We start from the raw sequence: 20,201 nt of genomic DNA on the forward strand, positions 1-20,201 counted from the left end.
TTATTAAGATGAAGTGGTTGCACTGCCCTCTTCCCCCAGCTGTGTGTTACTTGACTCTGGGGCTCCAGGGCAGTAGGGGCTGGTGGGGTGAATGTTTGCCCTGCTCTAAGTGGGCACCTGCTCCCTGCCTGAGGAGATCTGGCCCAAGAACAAAGAGTCAAGGGTTTGTTAGCAATAACCACCATACTTTGTGTGTGCATGGTGGTTACACAGACATGTGCCTGCTGCTCTCCAGCTTGTCTCCACCACCATCACATTTGCAGTCTGGAACCACAGCCCAAAATCTGCCCCACAAGTGGTTGTGATAACCTCAGGGAGAGGGTCATTTATTTGCAATACAGTCAAAGGGAGCAGTAGCCACAGGGAAGGCAGGCAGCCCTGGTTTTGCTACAGAGCAGTGTTCTGCATGAGTAGAGCTGTGCCCCTCGATTTGGGCTGCCCAGCTCTCTGTAACCTCTGTTGGCAGCTCTCTCCACCCAGGCACTAGCCAGGTTTAAAGCCATACTGAGGCCTACTTACATTCCTTGACAATAGCCTTGTAGCTGGAAGACTACAAACAGTTACAAAATGTAAATAAATTATAACATTTGTTCTTTGATTAAACTCTAAATTTCATTCCATAATGCTAAAGCATCTCTAAGGTAGATTCACCTGGCATGGTGAAGTACAAAAACTAAGACCACCCCCACTGGAGGTCATGATCTCCCTGCCTGGCAGACAGCTTTTCCCCTCTATCCTGGAATAAATTATACAGCTTCAGACCCTTGTGTGCACACAGGCAGGATGTGGTAGTAAGGTTAACAGCTTGCTCAAGTCCAGATGCTCAGTCTCTGGACAAGCAGAGAAGCCCTCTTTGCTTCCCTGCTGCAGAGAGGCCAATTCCTGGCAGCTTTGGCTGTGGGTGAGTGGCAGCAGGAGGAGCTGTCTCACAGGCGGCCCCTGCAGCTCTCTGCCTACAGAGCCGTGGTGTCTGCAGCAGTGATGCCGGCGTCCTTTGCCATCGCAGAGAAGATGCCCTCCTTCATGAGCAGCTCCTCGGGGCTGTCGAATTCCACAATCTGCCCAGCATGCAGCACCATCACCCTGGCAGAAGAGAACAAGGCCTCAGCTCACAGGATCCTGGGATAGCACTGCTGTTGCCAGCGCTGCGGCCCACCAGCCCTCACTCCTCCTGAGCCACTTTATGTGGTTCTCCTCTCAGCAGTGAGAAGGCACAGCCCTCCTCCCTGTGACCACAAGGTGTCAAGAGCAAATGCTTCTATGGTTGTTGCTGTAAAGAAGGATCCCAAGAAATGTTTCTCCTGCAAAGGCAGCACTTCTTCATGGGCATCCTTACTGTCCTTCTGTTCTCTTCACCACTGCATATTACTGCCCCAGGTTCTGCATCCACGCCTTCCCCTGTGGCTGCATTCTCACTTCCTCTGCTGTCCACCTTTTGCCCCATCCCAGGAGTCCAGATGCCCATTCCCTTTGCCCTGCAGCATGGTCCCATGGTACCTGTTGCTGTCCATGATGGTGTGGAGGCGATGGGCGATAGTAAGGACAGTGCAGTCAGCAAACGCACTCCGGATTGTTGTCTGGATTAAATGATCCGTTTCCAGATCTACGGCTGCTGTTGCTTCATCCAGGATGAGGATCTTGGCTTTGCGGAGAAGGGCCCGGGCCAGGCACACCAGCTGCCTCTGCCCAACACTGGGAGGAGATGTGGAGCATGAGTTACTAGACAGACACTAGGGGACGTTCTGCAAGCCTACTGCATCTCACTGCTCTGACCCCAACACTGTCCCTGGCCTTTCCCCACTGACCATCTGCCACTCTCAGCACCACGTCCCTCAGCATGTTACTCTCTGGGCTACCACAGAAGGCTGGCTCACACTAGCTCCCTAAGAGCCCTGGCTCCTCCACCATTTTCTTCCATCTTCACTTCCTAGAAGCTTCTGTGCACCACCCCTGGACAGCCACTTTGCTGGAGGCTGCTGTTCCAGGCTGGTCTCTGGGATCTAGAGAAGGGAGGGGAGCTGGGCCTACATCTGCTCCTCTGCTCACCTCAAGTTCTCCCCTGCCTCGCTCACGTGATGCAGCAGCCTCTCAGGAAGGCCTTGCACATATGTCTTCAGGTGAGCCAGCTCCAGGGCCTTCCAGACCTCCTCGTCTGAGTACTGGTCAAAGGGGTCCAGGTTCATCCGCAGGGTTCCAGTGAAGAGCACAGGGTCCTGCCAGGGACAGCACCACGTTCAGCCCCACCACAGCCATTTAGCAGGGTCAATGGCTCCTGGCTTCCAAGTGTGGCCGCATCCTGCTCACACCACTGCCTGCAGCTGGCAAGGGACGTGGTGACAGCCTGCTCACAGGCCTTTGGCACGTCCACAGCTCCCAGGAACACACTGAGGCCATGCAGTGCCTGCAGGGGCCACGCAGCAGTGGGATGTGGAAGGGTGGGGGTCAGGTCACCTGGGGGATGATGGTGAGGTTGTTGCGCAGGTCGTGGAGGCCAATTGTTGCTATGTCCACGTCGTCGATGATGATCTTCCCTCCGGCCGCCTCCAGCACCCGGAACAGGCAGTTGGTGAGGGAGGATTTTCCAGCCCCGGTCCGGCCCACAACCCCAACCTGTGGAAGCAGCTTATTAGACCAGATGATAGGGCTGTATAAAACAGGGCAGTTACTCTCCATCTTGGTCTGGTGGGCCTTCCTGCCCTTACCATCACCCAGACTGTCTGCTTTAGTTCCTTTCCAGGAGCTCAAGTCCCCAGGAACCACATCCCATCACCATCCCACCCCACCCCAGCGCACAGACTGAAGCCAAGAAGAAGAAACAACTTTAACAGAGTCTTTGCAAAGAGCATAGTGAGGGCAGAGGCACCTTCTCAGTGCTCCCAATGTTACAGGTGATCCCCTGAAGAACCAGGTCCAGTTCAGTTCGGTAGCGAACTTTGTAGTCAATGAACTGGATCTCGCCTCTGCTGGGCCAGCCACGTGGTGGACGCGTTTGTGTCACCCATGGAGCCTGGGGGAGGACACAGGAGCATTATGGGGTTCACTCTGCAATGCTGACTGGCACCAAGCTGTGCAGCAGGTGTTTGCCCAGACCCTGGGTGCCTCACCTCATTCTTCACGGTCACGTACTCATGGACCCGCTCCACAGCCACGATGTTGGTCTCCAGCTCCGAAGATGTCCTCACCAGCCAGTTCAGTGTCTGGGTCACCTGCATGGCAGAATCAGAGGGTGGAGAGCTCAGTGGCACCCAGGAAAAACCACCTCCCACCTCAGCCCAGGGAATAATCCTCAGCACGAGCACACCTGGCCTGGCCCCTAATGCTCCACTGCCAAGACACAGCCCCCCTCTCCCCAGCCGTTCAAAAACTTTGCTGCGGCATCCCTGATCCACAGCAGGGCCATTTTCCTCCTCATGGCAGTAAGTATCCCATTCAGACTGGGATGAATATGTGCTTCCCTGGCTCTATAGCCACTCCCCAGCTGATGGGACACCCCAGATAATCCCTTTTCCAAGGATCAGAGCTGGTGGCAGGGCAGCATCCTGCCAGCAGCCCAGAGCTCCCAGAGGTAGCCCTGTCCCAGAAGGAGAAAATGCTTTCAGTGACTCACATTGAGAGCAGAGGAGACAGAAAGACCCACGATGCCACCCTCCAGAGTGCCCTTTGCAATCACTGCCAGGAGTGCAGAGAAGAAAACCACCAGGCTCCCAACGAACTCCAGACGGATGGCCAGCCACCTGCACCAGGAGAGCCCAGCTGAAGGGCAGGGAGAGAGGCAGGAAGGCATCTGCCTGTGCCCAACACACAGCCCACCAGTAACAGCACACTGCACCAGCATCCCCCACAGCAGCCACGAGCCCAGTGCTGTGCACAGTGCACACACTGGTGCATGTACACAGCAGGTCATCTGTGGCCAATTCTGCAAGCAGGTTCATTTATATCAGTCCATGTCTCACACATAACCTCCTGTGCTGGAAATGCCATGCATCAGAAGAGCCTCAAACACCCAAATCATTTACCAATAAGATTCAAAACCACTAAGTGCCCACACTGCACTCCTGCTGGGCCTGGAGGATCACCCTCTTCCCAGAGCTCACCACGAGCATCTCAGCCCTTGACTGCATAACTCACCCTGCCAGCCTCTGGACACTTTGTAGGGGAGAATACTTTGGCTTTCAAAATCACCCTAAAATGTCCCATTGCTACAGATGGTGCCCCTATCCTAAACTGCCCCAGTACCTACACAGACCCTCAAGACCCTCAATGCTGAGATCAAGAGAGAGGACTGCAGGATCCCAGGGATCTCTCTCAGGACCCAGAAGCCCCAGGCAGAAGTGCTGCTAGCTGTGCTGTGGCATAAGTGGTAAAACTCACCTATTTGATATTATCCAGGAATAAACACTTTTCTGATTTATGTCCATGGTGATTTCATTTTTCTTCAGGAACCGTTCTTGGTGTCCATAGGCCCGGATCACAGAAAGACCTGACACAGTCTCACCAAAGTGAGAGTAGATGGGAGACCTGGTGACAGAGTCCAGACGCCTCAGCTGGCGAGACGTCGCCACGTAGAAGCGCTGAAACGAGTGACACAGACTGGTTACCAACACAACACCCAGCAGCCACCAAGATACTGCTCTCAGCAGGGCAGAAGCTTCACTCAGGGCCCAGTTACTCACCAGCACAAAATAGTAGAAGATGCTCAAGGGAATGATAACGACAGCAAAGAACGGAGTGGCCAGGCAGATCACAATCAGTGTGCTAATGATGCCCATGAAACAGGAGATCCAGGTGCGGAAGGACATGGGAATGGTCTCATCCACTGTGAAGATGTCCTGGAGCATATAGAAAAGTATAGAGAAGCAGTCAGTGACCCCAGAGAGAAGGACAAGCCCAAAGGCCCCATACACACAGGGTTCCTACATACTCCTGTGATAACACAGTGCCAGACACTTGCAAAAATATCAGATCATCCTGGATTGGTGGTATGGTCACAACCTCATTTAGGGCCACAGTTCTTAGCTTGTGAAAAGCTGACTTTACAGAGAAACTTGTAGGTACACAGTTTGTGGTAATTGGGAGTGGAGCTGCAGCTGAGCCTCATCCCCAATGGGCTACAGCTGTGAAAAACAGGTGAACAGCATTGAAGGTAATGAGATATGGAGTGCCAAAGTGCACTGACCAATCACAAAAGGGTAAAGAGCACACTCAGGTGTAATACATGTAAGATGAAGAGTATAAAAGTTTGGGCTGAAAAGCAAGAAGAGCAGATGCTTTCAGCCTTTTGTAGTGAAGTTACACTGTATGGGCAGACACCTAAAGCCTTCTGATGTGGTATGGTGTCACTCAGGGCAAATGCTTAAAGCTTTCTGAAATTGTATGGTGATTCTTTGTGTATCGTGGCCCTCTCAACTGAGACATATGCTGTGACAGAAGCTTCCTATAATATTCCCCTGTTTCATAGACCAGCTTTAAGAGCTGCATCTTCATCAGGACCTAGGATACAGGAGCAGTAATTGAAGCAAAAAGAGGGGACAGGGCAAACTCCAGATCCATGCAGGTGCATCCAGGTCTCCAGCTGCTCCTCATCCATCTCCTAGCCAGGCACCACATACTCTCTCAACTCAGAGTAAACCCAGACCCATAGGCTTAATTTTAAGAAGAAATTTAACTCTCAAAAACCAAGAGATGGTACCAAAGGAAGAAGTGGAGAAGCAGCACACTTGAAATTACCTGTTTGTATTTTCCCTCCTTTCTCTTTTTCTCTTTGTTTTTGACCTTCACTTAGATAGAAAAGATTGTAGATTTTGCTGGAAGTCTATCAACAGAAGGACTTCTTATTTTGGGACATGAGCTCTAGGCTCTTACCTCTCTTAGTCATCTACTATGGACCCTCTTCTGTTTCTCCTCATCCTTCTTGCCCAGGTGACTCCAAACAGGACACAGTATCTAGGTGTAAGCTCCTCAGCACTGAGCAGAGGAGCTAACAAATTCCCATGATTTGTCACACTGTCTTTCTAATAGAGCCCAAGATGTGGTTTGGCTCACGGTCAGCCTTGCATCCCCATGTCCTCCTGGTCCCTTCCTGGCCTTTACCTGAGCTCAGCTATGCAGTGCTCAAGAGGAGCAGGGTTATGCCAATGGCCAACACTCTGCAGATGTGGTGGAACAAACCTTGTGTGTGTTGGGGCTGCTCTCTTACCTTGGCAAAGCGGTTGATGATGCGGCCCACCGGGGTGGTGTCGAAGAAGCTCATGGGCGCGCGCAGGATGTTGCTGAGCAGCAGCTGGTGCATGACACGGGAGGCTCCCATGGCGCCCCGGGCAGACAGCATGGTTGCAAAGAGCAGGAAGACACCTGCAAGGAGAGCACAGGGCTGTCACCAGCTCATGGGTGACACTGGCTGCAGGTACCCTTTGGCTTGATGGACACACCAAGCAGCACCAAGCCAGCAGCTCTGCAGCGAGCCGCTGGGATAATCCTGCATCCCACCCTCTTGGGAGGCCTCAGCAACTGTGTCCCAGCACAGGGGAGGAACACTAACCCTATTGGAAAGCCTTGGGCCCTAGCACTATGTCTAATCTGCTTAAGGAAAATGATCTTAAACTGAGGGGGCAACACCGACTTGGGACAATTTCTGCTGCTTTCAGACTGGCGTGTGTCCACAATTCAGCCAGGAGCTGGAAGGAAGGCAGCAGCAGGCAAATGAACAAAATGCGGGGTCCCCTGCTCCTTACTGCACTGCTGGCTGCTGGCCTTGCAAGTCATATCCCTGCTGGACCACACAGAGGAGGTGAGTGGGACCTGCTGTCCCCCCACACTGACCTTGTGAGATGCCCAGTGCCCCAAAGACGCCGATGCGCAGGTCCCGCAGCTGCGTGGGGTAGCTCTGGTTCTGGTAGCGCACCGAGTCGTCCGTCCAGTCACTGAGCCACAGGTTGCTGCCCACGTAGGCCACGTATTGCCCAATGTAGCCCATGACGATCCAGAAGGTAAAGCACCAGCCAACAGCACGCAGGTACCGCACGTACATGGAGAACTTCACCTGTGGAACAACGGAGCCCATCAGACCGCAGGCAATGCCAGCCAGCACAGCCTTGGGGCTCCACCTTGCTGCCCACCATGCTCCCCTCCACCACCCCACCCACCAGTCCCAGGCAGCCATGTCTCCTTCGTGTCTCTTGGCTGTGGAAGCCCACACCAGCTTCTCTGAGCCACAGTCAGGGTCTGGCAGCACTTAGGGCAGCACGGTGCTTCATCCTTCCATCCTCCTCACCCTGCCGGTTTCCACAGCTTCTTTCTCGATCAGTTGCTGTCCCTTCAGCTTCTTTGGGGGCTCCTCTTGGGCCTTCGTCTGGGAACTGGTGCTCCTTTTACTAAGGCTGCAGGAAGGTGATGAGTACCATTAGTCACAGGGTGTTGAATTGGTCCTAATCTCCTGGGGGTCCATCCCTGGGTCTTCAGTGGTGGAGTCCTCTGGACAATAATGTCCTAACTGGGGCAGCTTTGAGTGAGCCTTGTGGAAGCACTAGGCATGTGCAGCCATAAAATTAAAAGCCTCATTCCCAAAGGCAGAACTAGCCATCAGCACGAGTTTCAGGGAAGACTGCAGAGGAAGGCTGTGGCACACTAGTGTGAGTAAAGGCAGAATCAGATGCTCCTGACCCAGAGCAGCTTGTGGTAGGAGCAGGCAGGGAGGCTCCCAGCTGGAACTCCCTGGGAAGCCCCCAGATCCCTGTTTCTGAGGGAGCAGTGCTTGTGGCAGGGAAAGAGCTGAGAGCTCAGGTCATGGCCCACCTGCGACTCAGTTTTCTCCGATGGATGCTGGCCTCTCGCTTCAGGGTCATTGTCACCACGTCTTCAGTGCTCTCCTCCATGCAAGGATCCACAGCTTCATCAGCCTCCTCTTCATCCCCAGCTAAAGCAACAGCTACAGGCACAGGGATGAGGGAAGGTGGGGTCAGGCGCTGAGGACAGAGCAGATCCCATACACCACACCTCTGCTCTTTGCCATATCCCAGGCCTAGGCTGTGTCCTACCACCATGTATCACACCTTCTCCAACCTTGCTGCAAGACCAGCGCAGCAGGAGGAGGAAGAAATGCATGGTGCTGGAGAGAGAACTGATAGGGGACATAGGGCTAAAGGCCTGCTCAGAGGCAATCCCTCCTGCTGACTCCTCCCAGCACCACTGGCCAGACCTCAAGTAGAGATCTGTGCTACTTTAGTAGTGCAAGATCTGGTAGTTCATGTCACTCCAGCTCAGAAGCATCTCCTTGAGCAGGTGGAAGTGGGCCCTCTGCAGACATGCTGGGAATAGCCAGGCTGCAGCAGGACAACTGGGCTGAGCTCTGACAGGGTGAGCACCCACCTGACCTCACACCACTCCTCCCCATAGCATTGGGGGATATGATAAAGATGAAATATTATCCAGTCAGATATTGAGAACAAACCAAAGAGTCTTTCTGACCCCAGCATCACAAAAATATGAAGCCAGTTGCCACATAAGATTTTGGGACCCATAATAAATGAATTAAAAAGGGAGTAAAAAAGTTAAACAGGTCCTGTGCTAGATGTTCAACATAATGCCTGAGTGCAAGTCTTAGTCAGAAGTTATTGTGCTGCTGATTGCCTGAAGCTGAGAAGGATTCACAGCAGCCACCATTGGTGCCTGGGCTGGATAGGCCCAGGTCGGGCTGACACATCAGACCTTCATATCCCCAAGATACACACACAGCCACTCTGCCACTGCCCCACCGTGTTCCCAGTACCTGCAGTGTTTTGCTCTGAAACATTCTCCTCCTGATTTCCATACAAGTTCAGGAACTGGGAAAAGGCCCCCTTGTTTGCAAGCAGGGTGCTGTAGGAGCCATGCTCTGACACTGCTCCTGCTGCCAGCACCACAATGTTATCGACCTGGGGCAGGAAACTGATACTGTGCGTCACCAAGATCCGTGTCTGCAACAAAGGGGTGCAGGGTAGTGAGTAATCATAGAGCACCCCTCATCCCCAGCCATGGCTCTGCAGGCTCTCCATCTCCCACTTAGGGACTCATCTGCTTAGCAATGCCTGGCTATGAGGACACAGGGTACCCCTCTGGGGACTCAGCCTGCTGCAGCCCCCTGTGAAGGCTGCATGATTCCCCTCTGTCCCAGGCAAGCAACCTCAGACTTCCTCGGATGTCCAACACTACACCAGTGCCACTCCTGCCTGGCTGGGGGTGGGTTGCAGGGTGTGGGTGCTCACCTTCTTTTGCAGCAGCCCTTTTGGCCCCAGCACGTGCTCGAAGAGGTACTTGCCCACGTGGGCATCCACGGCCGAGAGCGGATCGTCCAGGACGTAGATGTCGGCGTCGCTGTACACCGCCCGCGCCAGGCTCACCCGCTGCTTCTGGCCCCCGCTCAGGTTGATTCCCTGTGGGGAAGGGAAGGGAAGGAGCTCCCTGCACATGGGGCTGCCACAGGGCAATGCTCTGACCTCTGCTGCAGGTGCTATCAGGAACCTGTAGGGCCCAGGGCTGATACCTTCTCTCCAATCTCTGTCTGGTCACCTGCAGGCAGCAATTCCAGGTCTGGAAGGAGGGCACAGGCCTTGAGGACCTGCTGATACCTGGCTTCATCCACTTCTGACCCAAAAATGATGTTGTCTTTCAGTGTGGCATTCTGGATCCAGGCCTGCTGGGGAACATAGGCCAGGGAGCCCTGGAAGGAGAGACAAGAACAGCTACCTGTCAGAGATCAGCCTGAGCACTGACACCTCACCACTCTGGGACAGTCCTGCTCTACTTCCCTGCTGAGCTCCCAGGCAGCCCCAAAGCCCTGTGGACCAGCAGGCCCCTCTCACCTGGATGTTGATGTGTCCCTTGATATTCTCCATCTCCCCGAGCATGGCTGACACCAGTGAAGATTTGCCTGAGCCCACTGGCCCCACCACAGCCACCAGGCTCCCAGGTGTGATGTCCAGGGTGACACTGCAAAGACACGAGGGCTGAGGAAGCAGCACTGCTAGGCTACCTATCAGTTCCTGGGTGGGACAGGGCAGTGTCCCTGGGACACTCATGCCTAGCAGCACTGAGAAGTGGTTGCCCTCCCCAGCTAATAACACAGAAAGCCTCCCCTGCCCATCCCTCTGCCCCCTGATGGAGCACTCACTCTCTTATGGCAGCGTCACCGTCCTGCTCCCAGGCAAAGGTGGCCTCTGAGAAACGCACAGCACTGCCTGCCAGAGAGAGAAGTCCCTCAGAGAGGGGAAAGCCCAGGGCTGGGCCAGCCTGAGGCCCACAGGGAGCAGTCTGGAGGTTCACCTGCCTGCAATGGGGTTGTGGCAGATAGCTGAGGTGTCCAGGTCCTCTCCACTGAGGTATCGCTCCAGCCTCGCAGTCGACACGTTGGTCTGCCACGGCAGAAAGAGGATGAGGATGGCACACAGGCATGGGTGGGCTGGCAGGAGCCCCATAGGCAGAGCATCACATCACAGTCCCCAGCCAACCTCTGGACCCCAAACCTTTGTTATACATGTGAGTCCTATCCTACCCCAGTGCCAGCAGAGTCCTGTGCACTGAGCCCTGGGGGTCCATCCCACACCCAAGCCCCATCTGCTGCTTTGGACAGAGGTCATGGGATCCCCCTGCACCCCCTGCCCCAGGTGAGGCCTGACCTGCACCAGGGCAGAGATGACCATGGGCAGTGTGGCCATGGGGAAGCGCAGCACATTGAAAAGGGAGATGGCAGTGAAGGCCTTCTGTGCATCCAAGATGTTGTTCTCATCCACAAGCACATAGACAGCAAAGCTTGCCAGGGAGACCTAGGACAGATATAAGGGAAAGCCACCATCAGTGTTTGTGTGCAGCCCAGACCCTCAAACTACCCCAAGGCTTCAGCAGTGCCTTCATGCTGGGGACCTGTTCCCCTCCTGCTCCTGTTCTCCCTTGGGCCCTATTTCACCACCCCGATGGGACCCCTTTTCACCACAGCTCTCCTGCCAGCAACCAGAACCATAGTCTATATCCACCAGCCAGCCCCTTCCTTGCTGCAGAAACACCCCAGCTGAGGCCCCAGATATTTCCCATCCCCCTGGCCACAGCCCAGCCCCAGCTCAGAGGAAGGACACCCTCCCCAGGGCTGTTGTCACTCACTCACCAGGGTAGGGGCACATGTGAAGGCAAAGACAGAGACTGACTGCAGGTAACCAAAGTTCACCAAGTTCTTGAGCTCACGAGTCCGGATGTCATTAACTCGCTTCTCAAAGGAGGGCTCCCAGGCAAAAAGCTTCAGGATCTGCAGGGGGAGCAGGTGCTGGTGTCACAGGAATGCCCACCTCCACACTCAGCTCACTGGTGGCCAGCACCTCCATCACCTGGCTTGCTCAGTAGCCTACTGGCCACTGCATCTCCCCTCTGCTGTCCTGCTGACAGCATTTCCCCACTGCACTCCCACTCCCTCACTGCCAGCTCCTCTGCCACCATGCCACTACCACAGCCATCCAGAAAACCCTCTCTTGGCTCCCAAGTCTTAGTCCAAGTATCCAGAGCCCCTCCCTAGCCAACTTTTCAAAAGATGAGGCAGCTGAGGGAATTGCTGAGACCCAGACAGGGCCCCCAAGCTAGACTAACACTGGTGCTGTAGGGTTATAGAGGTGTGCTGTCTCCAGGTGCAGTGCGCCAAAAAGAGGGGTGCAGCAGCTGCCAGAGAGTCTCCGCTCCACTGCCCACCTTGATTCCATTGAGGATTTCAGTCATTATTTTCATGCGTTCATCCTTGTTCTTCATGTTCCTCTCCTACAAACAGAAGAGCCAGACATCACCTGAAGCAGACAGCAGCACATCCTTGGAAATCCATCTGGGCTGCCACAGGGAAGGGAAGGATGGGCTCCACAGCCCAGAGGAGTCATCCCATGAAGCTGAGCCTTGGCTAAGCCGGTGGTGCTGGACAAGTTGGGGAAAAACACTACCCTGCTGTCAGGTAGAAACTAAATCTTTATCTTATGGGTGGCAATATCTCATTTTTAGCCCTCAAGGCTGTGCTCAGTCTGGTTCAAGCTCAGCTGTGATGGCAGAACAGATCTCACCTATCTCCTACTCCTGGCAGCTGATCCCCTCTGGCTCAGGCTAGAGGCACCCCCAGCCCAAGTGAGATCAACTCCCTAGGCTGAGAAAGATCCAGAGCATAAAAGCAAAGGGTAGGGAGTGTGGCAAATGAGGGAGGGGAGCAACAGTGGGGTTGGACATGAGAGACCAGGGAGGACACTGCACCCACCACTGACCTGAATGATTTTGGCCTTGGCAACCAGGAAGGCATTTATGGGGAGCAGCAGCAACAAGGTCGCAATGCCAGCCAAGACAGAGGGGCCCAGCTCTCTCCATAGGAAGACAATGGACAGGATGATTTGCAAGGGGGATGACCACAGCTGGTGAATAAAGTTGGCCATGTCCATGAACCTCTGGGCATCAGCTGACATCAGATTGACAGTCTCCCCCACCGTGGACTCCTTGCGGGTGGCTCCGGACATGGTGAGCGACTGCAAAGAGAAACCTCAGTCAGCACAGGCCAGCCTGGGAGCAGCCCTGCTGCCAGCAGCATGGCTCAGAGCAGGGAAGCAGCAGACCAGGCTGAGACCACTTCTGGGTTTGCTCCTGGTGCCTCTGTACTGGGCACCAGCACTCTCCTCACTGTCTGCACACCTGGAGCCACTGGGTGCAAAGAAAAGCACCCTGTGCAGGAATCCTGGGTGTTGTGCACCTGCCCCAGGTGCTGCACTCTCTGAAGAGAACCCTGCCCCAGCCCCTGGTAGCTGTCAAACACATGGCTGCAGCACCCACGTCCCAGGCAGAACTAGGGCTCACAGTGTCCTCAGGGCTGGCTGGGTGTCCTCCAAGCTCCCCCTGTGCCTTCTGAGGAGGAAAGTGCACACACCCCAGGTTGATGGGGCAGGTGGATGATTTTATCCACAGCCCAGCTCGGAGGAAGCCAACAGGGATGATGAGAGGCCTATACAGACCTTCTTGTAGATGGCAGCAATGAGACTGGCTCGCACATTGATGCCAAGCTGGAAGCACAAGCTGAAGTGCTGCTGCAGGCAGAGGGACTGGATCACTGCTGTCAGGAAGAGCAGGATGGCATACAGATAGCCTTGCCAGGCAAAGGCATCCTCATCTGACACAAAGGCAATCAGCAGCCTGGCAGGGAAGGAAGCTCATGAGACACACACCCTACTGAGACACACCCAAGCAGGATGCCCCCAGTGAATGCAGGGGGAGCATCCTCACAGGAGTGCTGAACAAAACCCTGCCCCAGAGAGCTGGCTCGATGGTCAGCAAGCTGGGAACCCTGCTCTGCCACAGACAGAGGGTCACTAATGGAAGTGCATCCACAGCACAGAGACTGTGCTGCTCTGCACAACAAACCAGGGAGGCCCTGCTGGGCTGAGCTGCACTGACTCTGGGAGGGCCCAAAGAAGAGCCAGGACTGTCTCCAGGGAGGGAGCAGGGCTGCACAACAGGATGCAAGGGAGCAGGATAACACACATAAGAGCTGGCAGCCAGCTCAGATCAGGTCTTTGTTAAACTGTACCCCAACACATTCTCCCATTTTTGGTGAGGGCACAAAATGCCTCCAGGGTCTGTGGCTGGGAGAGGCACACATGGAGATGGTGGGGCTGGATACAGTGCACACACTGGGAGGTGGTGGGGCTGAGTGCACAGTCAGGACAGAGAGAAAGGACTCACTTCAGCAGCTGGGGGCTGACAAACACGAGGGCATCATGCACCACCTTGAATGCCACTGCTAGCAGGAGATTCTGATAAAAGGTCTTGCCCAAGGTTTTCATCAACCAGCCCCTGGGGTAATCCTTGGGAGGGCCTGAGTCCTTGTTGTCTCCCTTCTTCTTCTTCTTCTTCTTTGGCTGCTTCTCCTCCTAGAGGAAAGCCCACACAGAAGTGAGGGAGCTGGTTGTGCACACATCCTGCATCTGGAAGGATGCTTCAGGGCAGCACCTCACTGACCCCAGATCTGATATCCTGAACAAAACCTTAGCTTTAGCTCCCATCACACTCCCTTTCACTGATCTCTGCTTATGTCATACACAGCCAGGACTGGACCTTCTCGTTTGTACCAAAGGCAATTGTTAAAACCCAAACCAGCTTGAACCTCTCAGGCAAAAAATCAGGCAAAAATCATGAATAATCTGAGGCCAGGGGTGGTCACAGAATGATGTTCCCTCTGACCTCCTTGCTGGAAAGTATCTGAGGTAGATAGACAGGAGGGAACTGCTTGTACTGCAGATTTGAGGGTGGTTCCTGTTTTTATGTAAGGCAGAAAGAAAGAGACTTTCTTGGTCTCTCAAACTATGGGGATCTGCCAAGGACATGACAGGAAAATCCTGGCATGGTTTCCCCTATCCTTGCCCATGGTCCTGTGGGATCGAAGAAGGGAACACCCAGCAAAGAGGGCTGCAGCAGGTGAGGTGACCTCACTCCCTGAGGCTGGACCTGGATGCCTCAGTCCCATACAAGGTCAGGAGTGGGAATGGATTTACCAGCACCAGGATGTCCTGGCTCTGGGCCTTGCTCATGCTGTTCCCATGGTCCGGGTCACCCTCCTGCTGTCTCTTCTTGCGCTTCCGTTTCTCCAGTTCTGCTCTGGCCTTCTGCATCGCAGTCTTCATGTTCTTCTCAAAAGCAGCGTAAAGAACCTTTGTCTTGTCTTTATCATTCAATTCCCAGACATCCTCTATCTCCAAGGGCTTGCGATAGCCCTTGACAACCATGCTGTGGGACAGAGAAATCCAATGACACTTGTTGGAGACTCCTTGCTGCAAATGCAGAGCCTTCCCACCATCCTGGCCCTGGGCTCAGGCTGCACAGGCTGCACACAACATGGTGCCTCTCCCAGCCTGAGCTGCACGTTCCCCTGAGGCACCCCTGCATTTTGCCAGCCCAGCCTCCCTCAGAGCCCTGCTCACCTGGTGTACCATTCAAAGGTGATGGAGCTCAGGAAGGAGGCTGTCACCTGTGGGTTCTGTGGTACAAAGCAAAGGGGGTACTGAGAGATTGCTTATCTGGGGGATGGTTTTGACAAAAGCTGCTTTAGCACCCCCAGCCATTAAGGAGCCCCATAGGTTTCAGACCATGCCAGCTCCAGCCCCAGAAACCTCAGCCCCAAGTCAGCCACAGCCCACCCTGGACACACATGCAGATACTCCATGCTCCAGGCTCCAGCTCTTGCTGGGCCCTGTGCTGAAGCCTTCAGGTCTTCCCAAGGAACCTGCCCTGCCCCACACAATGCTCAGGATGTGGCGCCCCAAACCCAGTCCCCTGTAGTTCTCACACCTTCTTCCTGATTGCCTTTGTTTCTGGGGCAACGTCTGAGAGGCCTGAGACAAGAAGGAGCAGCAGCTGGAGCCCGTAGGAGATGAAGAAAAGGATAAACCGTGGCAGGTCAGAGATTGGTTCCTGCAGAAATGGAAAGCCCAAGGTTATTGCTGGGGATTGTCTCAAGGCCTCTGGTACTCAGAGACAAGATCCATCCCCTGGCTGAGCCCAACAGAGCAGTGCAAAACTTGCTCTGAGTCCTGGATCAGCTTCCCTCTGCCACCTCTCCCCGACCTCCTCCCATAAGTGTTTAAGGGGAGAAATTAGTCCTGGAGAGTTATACTTCCCCAAAGAGAGAGGATGAATTCAAACAGGGATTCCTTCCCAGGTCTTTTGGTGGTTCCCCAAGGTCCCCAGGGCAGCTGAGACCCCAGTGATAACACAGAGAGCTTGGCAAGAGAAGAGTATGAGGAAGCTTTCTTTGGGAGCAGAGCAAGACCACGTTGAAGGACAGAGCTTCCTGTGAAACCCAACCTGCAGGGCTCTCCGGACAAGCGACTGGAATGGCAGAATCCCACAGAGAAGGGAGAGTGTCCAGAAGCAGAAAAGCACCCCCGAATCTCTGCGCAAGCAGGAGCGCCGTGCGTCCTGCACCAGCAGGACCATCATCTGGGGAAAGAAAAATCAGAGCTGCAGGACTAAGTCTGGCTCTAAAAGTGCCTTTGGAGCATGTGTCCTGGGATGCAGCACACATGGTCTGCTGGGATTCACTGCCATGGTCTGCTGAGATTCACTGCCTTGAATACCCTGAACACACCACCAACCCTTCATAAGCTTCAGAATTAATTATAGAGGGCAAAGGTTTACTTCAGGAAGACATAAGATCAGGTTTGAATGCACCCTGACATCACAGCAGGGCACTATTTCTCTTTCTAGCTGTTCTCTCTCCAGATTCTCAGACATGTCAAGCCATGAAGTGTCACACCCTGTCTCCAGACCTTGCCTCCAGACCTGGAACTGAACCCAGATCACATTCCAGCTGTGCAGCCTCTCTGGGGAGTCCCTTGCCTTATCTCACATGGATTCTGCATGTGAAATTAAATGACACGGCAAAATAAGAAGGAAAGCAAATGAAGGTCTATTTTGCTGTTGAGTGTAGCTCCTGAGCATTTGTTAAGACTGTTAGAATACTCCATGTCTCACACAAGATGTCTGTAACTGCCATGCACATATTCCATCAAGCCAACAGCCACTAGATCCCCTTTAGCCAGCTTTCTCCTGTGCCTCAGCACCCTGTGGTACTTCCCAGCTGTCTGCCCAAAACTGAGCAGCAATGTAAAGGAAGTTGTGAGACATCAGAGCAGCAAGCCATGGTCTGATGTTCACACTGCAAAATCAGTCCTGTGAAAAGCATACTGCTCCTAGGAAAGTTCTGTCAGGGACTCAGCTACACTTGCAGGCATAGAATCATCCCATTTTTAAGGATAACAGCAGTGAGCACTGTACAGCCAGGCACCTGCCCTCAACATATCACCCTCACGCACCACCCACACAGGTTTGGGGCTAGTCCTACCCAATTTCCAGGCTACCCCCGCCCCGTGGACACAGCTTCCCTCTGATCTCTGTGCTAGAGAAGCCTCGTTCTGCTCGGTGCTGCAGTGTGTCAGCAGGCTCAGGCTGAGCCCTTACCCAGGTGGTGATGTACAGGCTGGGGTTGGTGTACTGCACGGCTGGCACAGCGCCCTGCTCCGCATCCGCAAACGCCAGCGCCAGCCCCGCCACCGCCGTCAGCACCAGCAGGGCAGCCAGCACCTGTGGAGAGAGGGATAGCCCACTGGGGACACTGGAACCACTGGGAGACAGCAGAGCTCGGCATAAAATACATCCTTACAGCCTTTTCAACCCACACTTGGCCTAGGGCAGCTTTCAACCCTGCGAATGTGCCACAGCTCCACAGGAGCACTGCCATCATTTTCAGTTTGGAAGATGGAAGCCCACAAGAGGAGAGGCCCCAGTAGACACTCTGCTCTCCCTCCCAGTGCATCCCTCCCTGTTATGTGTTATGCCCTCTGTCCCAGATATGCCTCCTGCTGGACTCCCCTTTACATTTCTGTCCTGGATGGTTCCCTATCCCATTGCTCCTTCCCTCCCACACCTGACTGTAGCACAGAGTCTTTCCACTCATAGCACCAACACCTCAGGCTGCTCCAGCCTGTCATCTGTGCCCCCTCAGCTCCACTCTACCTGTTTGATGATGTAGAGTTTGGTCACAGAGGATTTCTTGGCTCTGGATTTGCACATGGGCAGGAGCTGCCATGGGGCCAAAATCCAGAAGAAGCCAAGGGGGATCCAGACCAGCACAGTCTGCTGGAAGCACACCGGCAGGTCGGCATCCGGACGAGCAAGGTAGGAATCGTTCTGGGGGCAGCAAGGACAGAACACCAGGTCACATGCAATTGCTTGGCTCTCACTTGGCACACAGGACAAGGGCAAACACTCCTACAGGTCCTGCCCACCCAGCTCCACACCATTGCATCCCCCCTTCAACATCCACCCTCCTGGCTGAGCATCTCAGCTTGGCCAGGGTCCGAGCGATATCCCCATCCCCATCTCTCTGCCTGAATGAGGGATGGCCACCCCTTGCTGGAGCCAAGCCAGCAGAAGCAGCTGAAGCGAAATGACTCTCCAGAAGTCTGTACAGGCTGTCCTGTGTTCCCAGGAAGGCTAAAACAGGACAGAGCTTAGTCAGAGAGGCGTCATTGCCTCACTGTCTGGTGAGCACTGTGCAGGCAGCGCACAGCACTCAGTGCCACGGCACTCCTGGATAAACCCCAGACCCTCTGCCAACCACTGGCACTTGGGTCTCCCTAGCAGGACAGGCTGTGAGCCTTGGAATCCACTGCCCTCCCCCCAGAGGGGTGTCCCACCCCGAGAACAGGCACAGGGGATGACGCAGTCACTCACCCAGAAGACAGAGCCGCAGAACTCCTCCAGGGCTGCTGACATAGCTCGGGGAAGGAGAAAGGGCAGCTCCTTCCTCTCACTCTGCCCAACTGAGAGCCCTGGGCAGATGCTTGGGATAAAAGTCCCCCCACACCCTCAAGCGGTCCTGGGACAAAAAACTCTGATGACCCACAGTTAATAAATAACTCGGTGCTATTGCACAACCCTACAAACCAAAGCAGTGACCAAAAGGGCTCGGGAAGCTGCACAGGCTCAGGAGAAGGGAAGAGAGGAAGACCCAAGGAAGAGACCAAAGGGGAGATACAGGGAAGTCACAGAGTCACTGCAGGACACCACAGCCATTGCTCAGAAACCACAGCCTTGATCAGTGCACACCAACAGACAAAAACTTGTCTGGACCTGCTAAAAACATTACTTTGATGCAACAGACCTCTCTGGTGAGAAGCCTGCTGAATGCCAACAGAAAGTCCAGCAAAGGCTGGTCCCGCAGTGGCTGGTGCCACCTGGCAAGGGGGGCCTGGGACACCAGCAGTGCCCCTGGCCTGGGAATCTGCAGTGTCCAGCTGAGCTCACCACATGCTGCACTGGTCTTTCTGAGCCTTCAGGATCCAGATTCCTTTTACTAATTTCCATTCTGTAGAGCCTGAAGATTTTCCAAATTCCTTCTTTTGCTTCTTTCTTTCTCACATTTCCATGTTGTCTGTGTGTTATGGCAGTTGGCTGACCACAAAACCCCAGAGACTTGGAATCCTCATGCTAAGGTAACCCCCAACATCTGAGACAGAAAGAGGATGACACCCAAGGAGACTGATTGCCACTGAACCCTTGTTGCTTAGGAAGGCTTAGGTGTGACAGGAACACATGGGGACAGTGCTACTAAGGCTAGAATTGGATTTGCTTTACCATGTGTGCTCTTGAGGAACAGCAGATAAAAGAGGACAGTGGGGTGACTGCAATTATTGTGCTGTCTCATTGTACACGGAGTTACAAGATAACTCAGAAGTCAAGGGTGACACAATGAGTAATTCCTCAGGAACCATCAGTACCAAAGAAAGGCTCAACGTCCAACTCAGTGGTTAATTATTAGCAATTTCTCTGATTAAATCCACATGTTTTTGTAAATAAAACTATCCCTCGTGCTACATCCTCCAGGCCAGAACCAATACACTGCTCATGAGAGCTGTAAACTGATGCAATGAGTAAGAAGTGAATGGAGCAGTCACTCAGCCATTCTTCATCTGGACTGCTGATGTGATTCTTCTTTCTGGCACAGGTGTCCTCTGGCCTTGCTCAAAACCACTTGGAGCACTGCTGCCAAGGGGCACACTTGTTTATGACACCTCCCTACATAATGCTCCATCCCACTGCTTATCTCAGTTTTTAGTACAGGTCACATCTCATCCCCACCATGACTTTGGTCTCTCACTCAGAGTTGAAGTGTTGCCCTCAGCACAGGATTCCACTCTTCTGATGTTCAAAGCAAGCAGAACCCACTTTCTCTACCCTCACAGCTGGGGCATGCTCCTCCTAAAAACCCACAGAGCTTTACTGTCCTTCAGCTCCTTCCATAAACCTTCCTCCACTAAAATACCCAGAAAACATTCACTGGGACCAAGGTAATCCAAGTGGCACCTCTTTGGCAAGCAATACCATCGTCTCCCTCTGCTCCCCTCTCTTTATCCCTGTTATACAGCATGTTACAGCTTTTCAAATCTAGGTATTCATTCATGCCTGTCTCACACAGGGTCTGATCCAGAGGTCTCTGCCAGGCCACCAGCCAAATTGCTCCAGCCCTCACTGCTCATATCTTCTCTGAAGAGTTTCTCTGCCTCATCGTGCTCTTACCCCATGTTCAAAAACATGAGGCAGCTTGGTCAGCAGAATATTCTCACCATAATTATCATGATTATGATACTGGTAGCCCAATCTTAACAGAG

General features: G+C 53.8%; 1 protein-coding gene across 1 annotated transcript; it reads right to left on the reverse strand.

Annotated features, from left to right (window-relative positions):
• Positions 1-99: 99 nt before the first annotated feature.
• ABCC2 (ATP binding cassette subfamily C member 2) lies at positions 100-18,338 on the reverse strand. Its single transcript, XM_058810835.1, has 32 exons — positions 18,265-18,338; positions 17,545-17,718; positions 16,990-17,112; positions 15,835-15,969; positions 15,319-15,441; positions 14,952-15,007; positions 14,526-14,757; positions 13,717-13,904; positions 12,990-13,167; positions 12,255-12,509; positions 11,704-11,769; positions 11,132-11,269; positions 10,650-10,796; positions 10,297-10,385; positions 10,145-10,207; positions 9,837-9,963; positions 9,518-9,694; positions 9,240-9,407; positions 8,765-8,951; positions 7,792-7,924; positions 7,271-7,376; positions 6,820-7,039; positions 6,197-6,351; positions 4,674-4,829; positions 4,372-4,571; positions 3,608-3,734; positions 3,105-3,206; positions 2,864-3,007; positions 2,452-2,610; positions 2,047-2,213; positions 1,498-1,692; positions 100-1,083 (listed from the first exon to the last, which is right to left on the reverse strand). The coding sequence occupies exons 1-32, from the start codon at positions 18,304-18,306 to the stop codon at positions 954-956; spliced, it is 4,662 nt and encodes a 1,553-aa protein (XP_058666818.1). The 5' UTR covers positions 18,307-18,338; the 3' UTR covers positions 100-953.
• Positions 18,339-20,201: the final 1,863 nt, after the last annotated feature.

The sequence above is a fragment of the Ammospiza caudacuta genome, chromosome 9, assembly GCF_027887145.1.
Source record: "Ammospiza caudacuta isolate bAmmCau1 chromosome 9, bAmmCau1.pri, whole genome shotgun sequence".
NCBI lineage: Eukaryota > Metazoa > Chordata > Aves > Passeriformes > Passerellidae > Ammospiza > Ammospiza caudacuta.